Raw genomic sequence first — 13447 nt, forward strand, 5'->3', positions numbered from 1 at the left:
TCTTCTTTAGGTCACCACGCACAGAGAGAGAGAGAGACATAACTTGAATCTTCTTTAAGTCACCACACACAGAGAGAGAAAGAGAGAGAGAGAGAGAGAGAGAGAGAGAGAGACAGACACAGAGAGATAACTGTACTCTTCTTTAAGTCACCACATACACAGAGAGAGAGAGAGAGAGAGAGAGAGAGAGAGAGAGAGAGAGATAACTGTACTCTTCTTTAAGTCACCACATACACAGAGAGAGAGAGAGAGAGAGAGAGAGAGAGAGAGAGAGAGAGAGAGAGAGAGAGAGAGAGAGAGAGAGAGAGAGAGAGTCATAACTGTACTCTTCTTTAGGTCACCACACACAGAGAGAGAGAGATGTGGTTAGCCTCCATTTTACATGTTTTATTAGGCCTTGAATGGGAAGAGACCGTCACTGGCAACCATGGTTACAGACCCAACAACATCATATAGTATCCCTTCCTCATGGAGAAAAGCACATGAGCTAATTATAATACACAAAGTAAGCAAAACAATGAAATGCATCATTCCAACATTGCCTAAAATGATGAATAAGATACTCATAAGATAGACATATATAAGCAATATAACAATTCAGAAGTACAAACTATGGCATAAGGGAACGATGAGCGAATGAGGCAAGCCGTAATTTCTATTAAGACATTAATGAGCGAGCGAAGACGGACGATATGCCTATTTGTTCAGCGCTTTTGAAAGGGACAGCGAGCGATTTCAGAACATGGGCTGTTCTTGCAGTATTCTCCCTGCACACCAAGTTAGAACTGTAGGATAAATAAAGGGGGCATAACCTACCAGTCAAAAGTTTTAGAACACCTACTCATTCCAGGGTTTTTCTTTATTTTTACTATTGTCTACATTGTAGAATAATATTGAAGACATCACAACTATGAAATAACACATACGGAATCATGTAGTAACCAAAAAAGCGTTAAACAAATCTAAATATATTTTATATTTGAGATTCTTCAAAGTAGCTACCCTTTGTCTTGATGACAGCTTTGTGGCACCTGACCGCACGACTGGCCAGTAGTCCAGGTCTGACACAAGTAGGGCCTGTAAGACCGGCCTAGTTGAAAGTGCTGTTAAGAAGGAAGAGCAACGCTTTATTATGGACAGACTTCTCCCCATCTTATCTACTGTTGTATCAACATGTTTTGACAATGACAGTTTACAATCCAGGGTTACTCCAAGCAGCTTAGTTACCTCAACGTGCTCAATTTCCACATTATTTATTGCAAGATGTATTTTAGGTTTCAGGTTAAGTGAATGATTTGTCCCAAATACAATGCTTTTAGTTTTTGAAATATTTAGGACTAACTTATTTCTTGCCACACAATCTGAAACTGACTGCAGCTCTTTGTTAAGTGTTGCAGTGATTTCACTCGCTTTAGTAGCTGATGTGTATAGTGTTGAGTCATCCACATACATATATTATTGAGTTAATAAAGCAGCATACAAACATGGTCTGTTTCTTGGGCAGCTCCAAAATGCAAGTGTTTGAGCTCAGTGCTTTCTGTGGTGGAAGGGCAGCCAGTGAAAGCCTTTACGGGCTCAAATATCCGACCAATCAGCCTGTTACCAACCCTTAGTAAACCTTTGTAAAAAAAAATGGTGTTTGAACAGATAAGATTCTATTTTACAGTAAATAAATGAACAACAGACTTTCAGCAAGCTTATAGGGAAGGGCATTCAACATGCATGGAGGATTTGCTGAGAGAAATTGATAATAAAACGTTTGTTGGAGCTGTTTTGTTAGACTTCAGTGCGGCTTCAGTGGCAGGTCATTAGTAAAGATTGCCCTGGGGAATGCCTGATTCTACCTGGATTATGTTGGAGAGGCTACCATTAAAGAACACCCTCTGTGTTCTGTTAGACAGGTAACTCTCGATCCGCAATATAGCAGGGGGTGTAAAGCCATAACATATCATTCTTTCCAGCAGCATACTCTAATAGATAATGTCAAAAAGCCGCACTCAAGTCCTCAGAAAAGAAATTGTAGACCTCCACAAGTCTGGTTCATCCTTGGGAGCAATTTCCAAACGCCTGAAGGTAAAACGTACAAACAATAGTACGCAAGTAAAAACACCACATGACCACGCAGCTGTCATACCGCTCAGGAAGGAGACGCGTTCTGTCTCCTAGAGATGAACATACTTTGGTGCGAAAAGTGCAAATCAATCCCAGAACAACCGCAAAGGACCTTGTGAAGATGCTGGAGGAAACAGGTGCATAAGTATCTATATCCACAGTAAAACGAGTCCTATATCGACATAACCTGAAAGGCAGCTCAGCAAGGAAGAAGCCACTGCTCCAAAACCGCTATAAAAAAAGCCAGACTACGGTTTGCAACTGCACATGGGGACAAAGATCGTACTTTTTGGAGAAATAGAACCGTTTGGCCATAATGACCATCGTTATGTTTGGAGGAAAAAGGGGGAGGCTTGCAAACCGAAGAACACCATCCCAACCATGAAGCACGGGGTGGCAGCATCATGTTGTGGGGGTGCTTTGCTGCAGGAGGGACTGGTGCACTTCACAAAATAGATGGCATCATGAGGAAAGGAAAATTATGTGGATATATGGAAGCAACATCTCAAGACATCCGTCACGAAGTTAAAGCTTGGTCGCAAATGGGGTCTTCCAAATGGACAATGACCCCAAGCATACTTCCAAAGTTGTGGAAAAATGGCTTAAGGACAACAAAGTCAAGATATTGGAGTGGCCATCACAAAGCCCTGACCTCAATCCCATAGAAAATGTGTGGGAAGAACTGAAAAAGCGTGTGCGAGCAAGGAGGCCTTCAAACCTGACTCAGTTACACTAGCTCTGTCAGGAGGAATGGGCCAAAATTCACCCAACTTATTGTGGGAAGCTTGTGGAAGGCTACCCGAAACGTTTGACCCAAGTCAAACAATTTAAAGGCAATGCTACCAAATACTAATTGAGTATATGTAAACTTCTGACCCACTGGGAATGTGATGAAAGAAATAAAAGCTGAAATAAACCATTCTCTCTATTATTATTCTGACATTTCACATTCTTAAAATAAAGTGGTGATCCTAACTGACCTAAGACAGGGAATTTTTACTAGGATTAAATGTCAGTAATTGTGAAAAATTGAGCTTTAATGTATTTGGCTAATCATTTTAGCAGCTGCGTAGGTTGTGTCTGAGTGGGTAGAGACCTGTGGATGTGCATAGAGTCAGTATGGATAGTCTGTGGGAGAGGGAGCAATAGTCATTATGCATAGGTTGTTGATACAGCCCTAGTGATGGAAACAGTAATAACCCTAGTGCTTAAAAGCCTGGAGGGACACCAGTGCTGCTATGGAGAAAAAAACATAACTTTCTTTTTACAGGTGAGAAGATGAGAAGATGAATTGGATTATTTACCAAGTGGGAGTGTCTGCTCCTATTCTAATGTGTCTGAGTGTAAGTCTGAGATTTAATGACCTATCTGAAGCAATTAAGGTCTCGCTTTCTCTGAAAACACTGTGAGAGATACACAATTTGGTGTTTCAGGAGTGACTTAATAACTGGAGGGAAATTACTTATTCTCGTCATCCCCTCAAAGAAAACAATCTGCAGTTATTTAGCCAAGCTCTTCAAATTGGGTTGGGAAGACAGAAAAAAAGCACACTCACTGAAAACGGAAAACAGTCAATCTGTAATTAAGTCAGAGTCACTTTTCAATTGCAACTTTTTTCCTCACACAGATCCCCCCCTCCTCAGATGTATTTAGTCCATTGGGTACTGCTGCAACTCATTGGCATCTTCAAGGAACAAAGATAAACAAGTGTTCCAATTAAGAATTAATTTTGTGTCGGGGACTTGGAGTGCATGCCTTGTCTGCTGGGATTTAACACACAGACAGACACAGATAGAGAGATAGACACAAAGACAGAGAGAGCGAGAGCGAGAGCGAGAGAGAGAGAGAGAGAGAGAGAGAGAGAGTGAGAAATAATTAAACTGTATAAAAACACAGCTGTATCTATCTGAGGGATGGGAAGGAGAAACAATGAACAAGGGAGGAGGAAAAAAGAGAAAAGAGCTTCTGAGAGAGAGAGAGAGAGAGAGAGAGAGAGAGAGAGAGAGAGAGAGAGAGACAGACAGCGAGAGAGACAGCGAGAGAGACAGAGAGAGAGAGACAGACAGCGAGAGAGACAGAGAGACAGAGACAGAGACAGAGACAGACAGACAGACAGACAGACAGACAGACAGACAGACAGACAGACAGACAGACAGACAGACAGACAGACAGACAGACAGACAGACAGACAGACAGACAGACAGACAGACAGACAGACAGACAGAGCAAGAGAGAGAGAGAGCAAGAGAGAGAGAGACAGAATGAGAGAGAGTGATAGAGAGAGAGCGACAGAGAGAGAGAGAGAGAGACACAGAATGAGAGAGACAGAGGGAGAGAGAGAGAGAGACTCAGTGTAGTGAGGGGTGAAAAAGCCCCATAACAAGCCCAACACAGCCCAGTAATGATCGTACTTTGAAGATAAAGGAAGTGCATTACTGATCCAATTTATCTTTCAAGCCAAAAATCCCAAAAAGCAGCAAAATAATCCGCTTTTAGGAGCCTCCTCTTGTCTATAAAAAAGCCTTCACTGTGCAAGACAAATTGCACCTAATAATCCATATTTTCAAAAGAGGTTTTCACTGTGTAGCCAAGCATCACGATGACCAAAAGCATGACATGGAGGAGGACTTTGAGTGAAATAATGTCACATCATTTTCACCATTACGGAATAACAAAGGGACTATATACTGCAAAGTGATGATTCACAGACAGACAGACACGTGTGTGAATCTAATCTGGATCTTTCCCTCCAAACAACCCAAAAGTCGTGAGTTTGTTTCCCCACACAGGCCACTATCTGACCTGACCATTTGATGACTCAGAGGCAGACAGAGGCAGACAGAGCACATGTCCTGATTATCCACCTTTCATTTGGTGACCTCTCCTTACACAGCAATTGGCTGGCTTTCATCTTGTGACCTCTCACACTGACCCCTCTCTGAGTCCTGACAGCCTGTAAACTGAGCCTCCTCCAGCACTTTGAAATCCATCAGGACAGACCATAGAATTACCTGCTTGCCAGCTAGAGCTAGAGGCTACGGGAGGGAGAGATGGTGGACACATGCACAAAAGGGTGAATGGATGAGGTAGATAGGCTGGACTGTATATGACAGGGGTGTCAAAGTAAATTCCCGGAGGGCCGTGTGTCTACTGGCTATAGTTATTTCCTTTCAATTCGTGTTCAATGAAGACCTAGACAACCAGGTGAGAGGAGTTCCTAACTAATCAATGAAGACCTAGACAACCAGGTGAGAGGAGTTCCTAACTAATCAATGAAGACCTAGACAACCAGGTGAGAGGAGTTCCTAACTAATCAATGAAGACCTAGACAACCAGGTGAGTTCCTAACTAAAACAACACCAGATTCAAAACTTTTAATTTAAATTATTATACAAAATTCTTGCAACCAATAGAATGTTATATACAGTATATGGGGGATACAACCATTCCAGCTCTGCAGATTTTGCTGCGAAGAGATAGAATCATTAGATAATTTGTTTTGGTACTGTCCGTATGTAGCTTGTTTTTGGTCGCAGGTTCAGGAAAGGCTGAAGAATTGCAACATTTACCTGGAGCTAACTCTGCAGATAGCATTGCTGGGTGATCTGAAAAGTCATAGGCAATCGATCAATAATATAATAATACTGGAATAACGGAATTTTTTGAATCTTTAATTTACAATCTGTAGAAACTACGAGAATAGAAAGGTCCAGAACTTTTGTAAAACATCACAGCACAGTTGAAAAATATACGGCAAGTAAAACACTGTTGATGGTGTTAAGAGATAGATGGGAGGGGTTGAATGGGGGATACCTAGTCAGTTGTCCAACAATGTATTCAACTGAAATGTGTCATCCGCATTTAACCCAACCCCTCTGAATCAGAGACGTGCAGGTGGCTGCCTTAATTGATATCCACATCTTCGGCGCCCGGGGAACAGTGGGTTAACTGCCTTGCTCAGGGGCAGAACGACAGATTCATAACTTGTCAGCTCAGGGATTCGATTAAGAAACCTTCCGGTTACTGGCCCAACGCTCTAGCCACTAGGCTAACTCCCACCCTTCAGCTCCACTGAATAACTCATGAATAACAAGATAACTCATGTAAAATATACTAGGTCTGTAAAATGAATCTTGGTTCAGAACTTTGTGAAACAGCACTGTTAAAAATATATGGGAAATAGAAACTGGATATTGTTCAGAAATAGATGAGAGGGGTTAAGGGTCGCGGAAGGATAGGAGTAAAAACAAACAAAATATAACTATTGTAAAATATACTGTATCCGTAAAATGATAAGCTATGTATTAGTTGGAAGTAGAAGCCTAAGTGTTGTTGTCCATTAGTTTACTCCAATTAGGAAAATGGTGGTATGGTTAGTGGAAAACAATGAAGGAAAATATATTTTTGGACAAACCTACTCCATTCAAGGGTTTTTCTATATTTTTTTTTACTATTTTCTACATTGTAGAATAAAAGTGAAGAATTCAAACTATGAAATAACACATATGGAATCATGTAGCAACAAAAAAAGTCTACACACAATACTGACCAAGGCCCTTCGCCCCCAATGGCTCAGTTTGCCCAGGAAGCAAGCTCTAGAAAGAGTCTTGGTGGTTCCAAACTTCTTCCATTAAAGAATTACGGAGGCCACTGTGTTCTTGGGGACCTTCAACGTTGCATACATTTTTTGGTACCCTTCCCCAGATCAGGGAAGTCAGGAACCAATACACACAGTCAGTTAGGAAAGCAAAGGCTAGCTTTTTCAAACAGAAATTTGCATCCTGTAGCTCTAACTCCCAAAACGTTTTGAATAAGAGCACCTCCTCCCAGCTGCCCACTGCACTGAGGCTAGGAAACACTGTCACTGCCGATAAATCCACGATAATCAAGAATTTCAAGAAGCATTTCTCTATGGCTGGCCATGCGTTCCTCCTGGCTACCCCAACCCCAGCCAACAGCTCCGCACCCCCCGCAGCTACTTGCCCGAGCCTCCCCAGCTTCTCCTTCACCCAAATCCAGATAGCAGATGTTCTGAAAGAGCTGCAGAACCTGGACCCGTACAAATCAGCTAGGCTAGACAATCTGGACCCTCTCTCTCTAAAATTATCCACCGCCATTGTTGCAACCCCTATTACTAGTCTGTTCAACCTGTCTTTCGTATCGTCCGAGATTCCTAAAGATTGGAAAGCTTCCGCGGTTATCCCCCTCTTCAAAGGGGGTGACACTCTAGACACAAACTGTTACAGACCTATATCCATCCTGCCCTGCCTTTCTAAAGTCTTCGAAAGCCAAGTTAACAAACCGATCACTGACCATTTCGAATCCCACCGTACCTTCTCCGCTGTGCAATCCGGTTTCCGAGCTGGTCATGGGTGGACCTCAGCCACACTCAAGGCCCTAAACGATATCATAACCGCAATTGATAAAAGACAGTAATATGCAGCTATCTTCATTGACCTGGCCAAGGCTTTCGACTCTGTCAATCACCGTATTCATATCGGCAGACTCAACAGCCTTGGTTTCTCAAATGATTGCCTCGCCTGGTTCACCAACTACTTCTCAGATAGAGTTCAGTGTGTCAAATCGGAGGGCCTGTTGTCCGGACCTCTGGCAATCTCTATGGGTGTACCACAGGGTTCAATTCTCGGGCCGACTCTTTTCTCTGTATATATCAATGATGTCGCTCTTGCTGCGGGTGATTGCTTGATCCACCTCTACGCAGATGACACCATTCTCTATACATCTGGCCCTTCCTTGGACACTGTGTTAACTAACCTCCAAACGAGCTTCAATGCCATACAACACTCCTTCCGTGGCCTCCAACTACTACGCTAGTAAAACTAAATGCATGCTTTTTAACCAATCGCTGCCCGCACCTGCCCGCCCGACTAGCATCACTACTCTGGACGGTTCTGACTTGGAATATGTGGACACCTACAAATACCTAGGTGTCTGGCTAGACTTTAGTGATGTCATTGACAAAATAGCCTCCAACACTCTACTCAGCAAACTGGATGCAGTCTATCACAGTGCCATCCGTTTTGTCACCAAAATCCCATTTTATACCACCCACCACTGCGACCTGTATGCTCTCGTTGGCTGGTCCTCGCTACATACTCGTCGCCAGACCCATTGGCTCCAGGTCATCTATAAGTCTTTGCTAGGTAAAGCTCAAGCTCACCATAACAACACCCACCCGTAGCACGCGCTCCAGCAGGTATATCTCACTGGTCATCCCCAAAGCTAACACCTACTTTGGCCGCCTTTCCTTCCAGTTCCTTGCTGCCAATGACTGGAACGAATTCAAAAATCGCTGAAGTTTGAGACATATATCTCCCTCACTAACTTTAAGCATCAGCTATCTGAGAAGCTTACCGATCGCTGCAGCTGTACACAGCCCATCTGTAAATAGCCCATTCAACTACCTAGCTCATCCCCATATTGTTTTTATTAACTTTTTTTTTTTTTGCTCTTTTGCACACCAGTATTTCTACTTGCACATCATCATCTGCACATCTATCACTCCAGTGTTAATTTGCTAAATTGTAATTACTTCGCTACTATGGCCTATTTATTGCCTTACCTCCTTACGCCATTTGCACACACTGGATATAGATTTTTCTATTGTGTTATTGACTGTACTTTTGTTTATCCCACATGTAACTCTGTGTTGTTGTTTTTTGTCGCACTGCTTTGCTTTATCTTGGCCAGGTCGCCGTTGTAAATGAGAACTTGTTCTCAACTGGCCTACCTGGTTAAATAAATGTGAAATAAAATTTTTTAATAAAATCTGTGCCTCGACACAATCCTGTCTCTGAGCACTATGGACAATTCCTTCGACCTCATGGCTTGGTTTTTGCTCTGACCATGCACTGCCAACTGTGGGACCTTCTATGGACAGGTGTGTGCCTTTCCAAATAATATCCAATCAATTGAATTTACCACAGGTGGACTCCAATCAAGTTATAGAAACATCTCAAGGATGATCAATGGAAACAGGATGCACCTGAGCTCAATTTCGAGTCTCATAGCAAACGGTCTGAATACTTATGTAAATAGGGTATTTCTGTTTTTATGTATGCACTGTATATACACTACCATTGAAACGTTTGGGATCACTTAGAAATGTCCTTGTTTTTGAAAGAAAAGTACATTTTTTGTCCATTAAAATAACATCAATTGATCAGAAATACAGTGAAGACATTGTTAATGTTGTAAATGACTATTGTATCTGGAAACGGCTGATTTTTATGGAATATCTACATAGGCGTACAGAGGCCCATTATCAGCAACCATTACTCCTGTGTTCCAATGGCACATTGTGTTAGCTAATCCAAGTTTATAATTTTAAAAGGCTAATTGATCATTAGAAAATCATTTTGCAATTATGTTAGCACAGCTGAAAACTGTTGTGCTCATTAAAGAAGCAATAAAACGGTCCTTCTTTAGACTAGTTGAGTATCTGGAGCATCAGCATTTGTGGGTTCGATTACAGGCTAAAAATGGCCAGAAACTAAGAACTTTCTTCTGTAACTCGTCAGTCTATTCTTGTTCTGAGAAATGAAGGCTATTCCATGCGAGAAATTGCCAAGAAACTGAAGATCTCGTACAACGCTGTGTACAGTCGTGGCCAAATGTTTTGAGAATGACACAAATATTAATTTTCACAAAGTCTGCTGCCTCAGTTTGTATGATGGCAATTTGCATATACTCCAGAATGTTATGAAGAGTGATCAGATGAATTGCAATTAATTGCAAAGTCCCTCTTTCCCATGCAAATGAACTGAATCCCCAAAAAACATTTCCACTGCATTTCAGCCCTGCCACAAAAGGACCAACTGACATGTCAGTGATTCTCTCATTAACACAGGTGTGAGTGTTGACGAGGACAAGGCTGGAGATCACTCTGTCATGCTGATTGAGTTCGAATAACAGACTGGAAGCTTCAAAAGGAGGGTGGTGCTTGGAATCATTGTTCTTCCTCTGTCAACCATGGTTACCTGCAAGGAAACACGTGCTGTCATCATTGCTTTGCACAAAAAGGGCTTCACAGGCAAGGATATTGCTGCTAGTAAAATTGCACCTAAATCAACCATTTATCGGATCATCAAGAACTTCAAGGAGAGTGGTTCAATTGTTGTGAAGAAGGCTTCAGGACACCCAAGAAAGTCCAGCAAGCGCCAGGACTGTCTCCTAAAGTTGATTCAGCTGCGGGATCGGGGCACCCCCAGTACAGAGCTTGCTCAGGAATGGCAGCAGGCAGGTGCGAGTGCATCTGCATGCACAGTGAGGCGAAGACTTTTGGAGGATGGCCTGGTGTCAGGAAGGGCAGCAAAGAAGCCACTTCTTTCCAAGAAAAGCATCAGGGACAGACTGATATTCTGCAAAAGGTACAGGGATTGGACTGCTGAGGACTGGGGTAAAGTCATTTTCTCTGATGAATCCCCTTTCCGATTGTTTGGGGCATCCGGAAAAAAGCTTGTCCGGAGAAGACAAGGTGAGCGCTACCATCAGTCCTGTGTCATTCCAACAGTAAAGCATCCTGAGACCATTCATGTGTGGGGTTGCTTCTCAGCCAAGGAAGTGGGCTCACTCACAATTTTGCCTAAGAACACAGCCATGAATAAAGAATGGTACCAACACATCCACCGAGAGCAACTTCTCCCAACCATCCAGGAACAGTTTGGTGACGAACAATGCATTTTCCAGCATGATGGAGCACCTTGCCATAAGGCAAACGTGATAACTAAGTGGCTCGGGGAACAAAACATCGATATTTTGGGTCCATGGCCAGGAAACTCCCCAGACCTTAATCCCATTGAGAACTTATGGTCAATCCTCAAGAGGCGGGTGGACAAACAAAAACCCATTCTGACAAACTCCAAGCATTGATTATGCAAGAATGGGCTACCATCAGTCAGGATGTGGCCCAGTTAATTGACAGCATGGGAGGGCAGATTGCAGAGGTCTTGAAAAGGAAGGGTCAACACTGCAAATATTGACTCTGCATCAACTTCATGTAATTGTCAATAAAATCCTTATGACACTTATGAAATGCTTGTATTTATACTTCAGTATTCCATAGTAACATCTGACAAAATTATCTAAAGACACTGAAGCAGCAAACTTTGTGAAAATTAATATTTGTGTCATTCTCAAAACTTTTGGCCATGACTGTACTACTCCATTCACAGAACAGCGCAAACTTGCTCTAACCAGAATAGAAGGAGGAGTGGGAGGCCCCGGTGCACAACTGAGCAAGAGGACAAGTACATTACAGTGTCTAGTTTGAGAAACAGATGCCTCACAAGTCCTCAACTGGCAGCTTCATTAAATAGTACCCGCAAAATACCAGTCTCAACATCAACAGTGAAGATGCTGGCCTTCTAGGCAGAGTTCCTCTGTCCAGTCTCAACGTCAACAGTGAAGATGATGGCCTTCTAGGCAGAGTTCCTCTGTCCAGTCTCAATGTCAACAGTGAAGATGCTGGCCTTCTAGGCAGAGTTCCTCTGTCCAGTCTCAACGTCAACAGTGAAGATGCTGGCCTTCTAGGCAGAGTTCCTCTGTCCAGTGTCTGTGTTCTTTTTCCCATTTTAATATTTTATTTTCATTGGCCAGTCTGAGATATGGTCCTGAAGAAAAATATCAAAATAATAATAATTTTAAAACACCTCTGGTATAGAAGTATTACACCTCAGAGTCAAGGAAATGCAGTCAACAAGTTTTCAGCATATGTGCGAACTCCTTCAAGACTGTTGGAAAAGCATTCTTTATGAAGCTGGTTGAGAGAAGGCCAAGCGTGTGCAAAGCTGTCATCAAGGCAAAGGGTGGATACATTGAAGAATCTAAAATATATTTTGATTTGTTACTACATGATTCCATATGATATGTGTTATTTCATAGTTTTGATGTCTTCACTATTATTCTACAATGTAGAAAATAGTAAAAAAAATATTTAAAAAAACCTTGAATGAGTAGGTGTGTCCAAACTTTTGAATGGTACTGTATATTTACCGAAAAATATGCGGGGGATTGGAAATGATGCAGACAATTACATTGATGGAATCTACAATCTATCTGCAATATTAAAGCTGATCTAACTAGTTGATCCCTAAAGAAAAATATAAAAATAATAATTTAAAACCACCTCTGGTAAATTAGTATTACACCATACTAGGTTATTGGATCTTAATTTAAACCCATACATTTCACAATATTGACAAACTATTATAATAATCCTGAAATGCATAACTTCCTGTAGAGCAGCGTTTCCCTCCACCCGAGCACCGCCAGCCGTTCCACTTACACCCAATTAAAAAGGTAAACTAATGAGCAAGCCCTTGATAAGTTGAATCAGGTGTGTGAACTGGGATAGGGAAAGAATGTACATAGATCTTAACCTTAACCTAGAACTCTAACCCCCCCAAAAGAAGGTGCTCTGAGACATGGGCCCCCCATGGAGAGGGATCCGTCCACCCCAGGCAGAGGGATCCGTCCAGCCCAGGGAGAGGGATCCGTCCAGCCCAGGGAGAGGGATCCGTCCCGCCCAGGGAGAAGGATCCGTCTTCCCTCAGGGAGAGGGATCCATCTTCCCTCAGGCCCTCTTACTGATCTACATGTCACCTCTGACCCCTGCCAGCCTATAGTAGCCAGGGGGACAGGAAGGGGGGTAGCAGGGGTACTGTGCAGAGCAGGAGGGTGGTACACGGTCTGACATTTCAGAAGTTTACAGCCTCCAGGGAAGTGGGAGGGAGGACAAAGCTGCTTATTAAGTCAAAATGAAAGAAGATGTCGGTTGGTTTGTTCTTCGGAGGGGGAGAAGGAGTAGGTGACAGATGGAGGGTATCTGCATGGCCCTGGGGAATCCACCAGTAGTCAATATGCATCTCTGACTTTTCAAGGAGGGGGGCTTTTCTTCCTGGTCTTCAAATCATGGATGTTCAATGACTTGACTGAGGAGAGCTCTATTGCTAATTTAAAATAAAATGGCTTCCAAAGAATCCCCAGCACACGGATGTTCTAGATCCCTGTTTAAATGACCTGTCCTGCCCCATGTTGTCCTCCTAGCTCCTCCTAGTTTCCGTTTACCTCGGCCAGGGGTACGATGCCCTGGATGTCTCTCTGGCTGATGTAGAGGTGGGAGACGGCCTCTGCCTGTGTGCCTGTGGAGGGATACTCGATCTGCCACTGGATAGTCTGGGTAGACTGTAGGTTGATGATGTTGTCCATCTCAAACTCCACCTGCATCACCTCGTAAAAGGAGCCCTCCAACCTGTATGGAGGCATCAAGCAGAACATCAGGCAAGAGGCTCCATAAACAAAAACATAAAAAATC

General features: G+C 42.8%; 1 protein-coding gene across 1 annotated transcript in view; it reads right to left on the reverse strand.

Annotated features, from left to right (window-relative positions):
• si:dkey-215k6.1 (transmembrane protein 132C) overlaps positions 1 to 13447 on the reverse strand; it is a 287339-nt gene that overhangs the window by 106605 nt on the left and 167287 nt on the right. Inside the window, exon 3 of the mRNA XM_039000757.1 lies at positions 13201 to 13384. Coding sequence (XP_038856685.1) covers positions 13201 to 13384 — 184 coding nt within the window. The remainder of the gene's footprint in view (positions 1 to 13200; positions 13385 to 13447) is intronic.

This window comes from Salvelinus namaycush, chromosome 1, assembly GCF_016432855.1.
Source record: "Salvelinus namaycush isolate Seneca chromosome 1, SaNama_1.0, whole genome shotgun sequence".
NCBI lineage: Eukaryota > Metazoa > Chordata > Actinopteri > Salmoniformes > Salmonidae > Salvelinus > Salvelinus namaycush.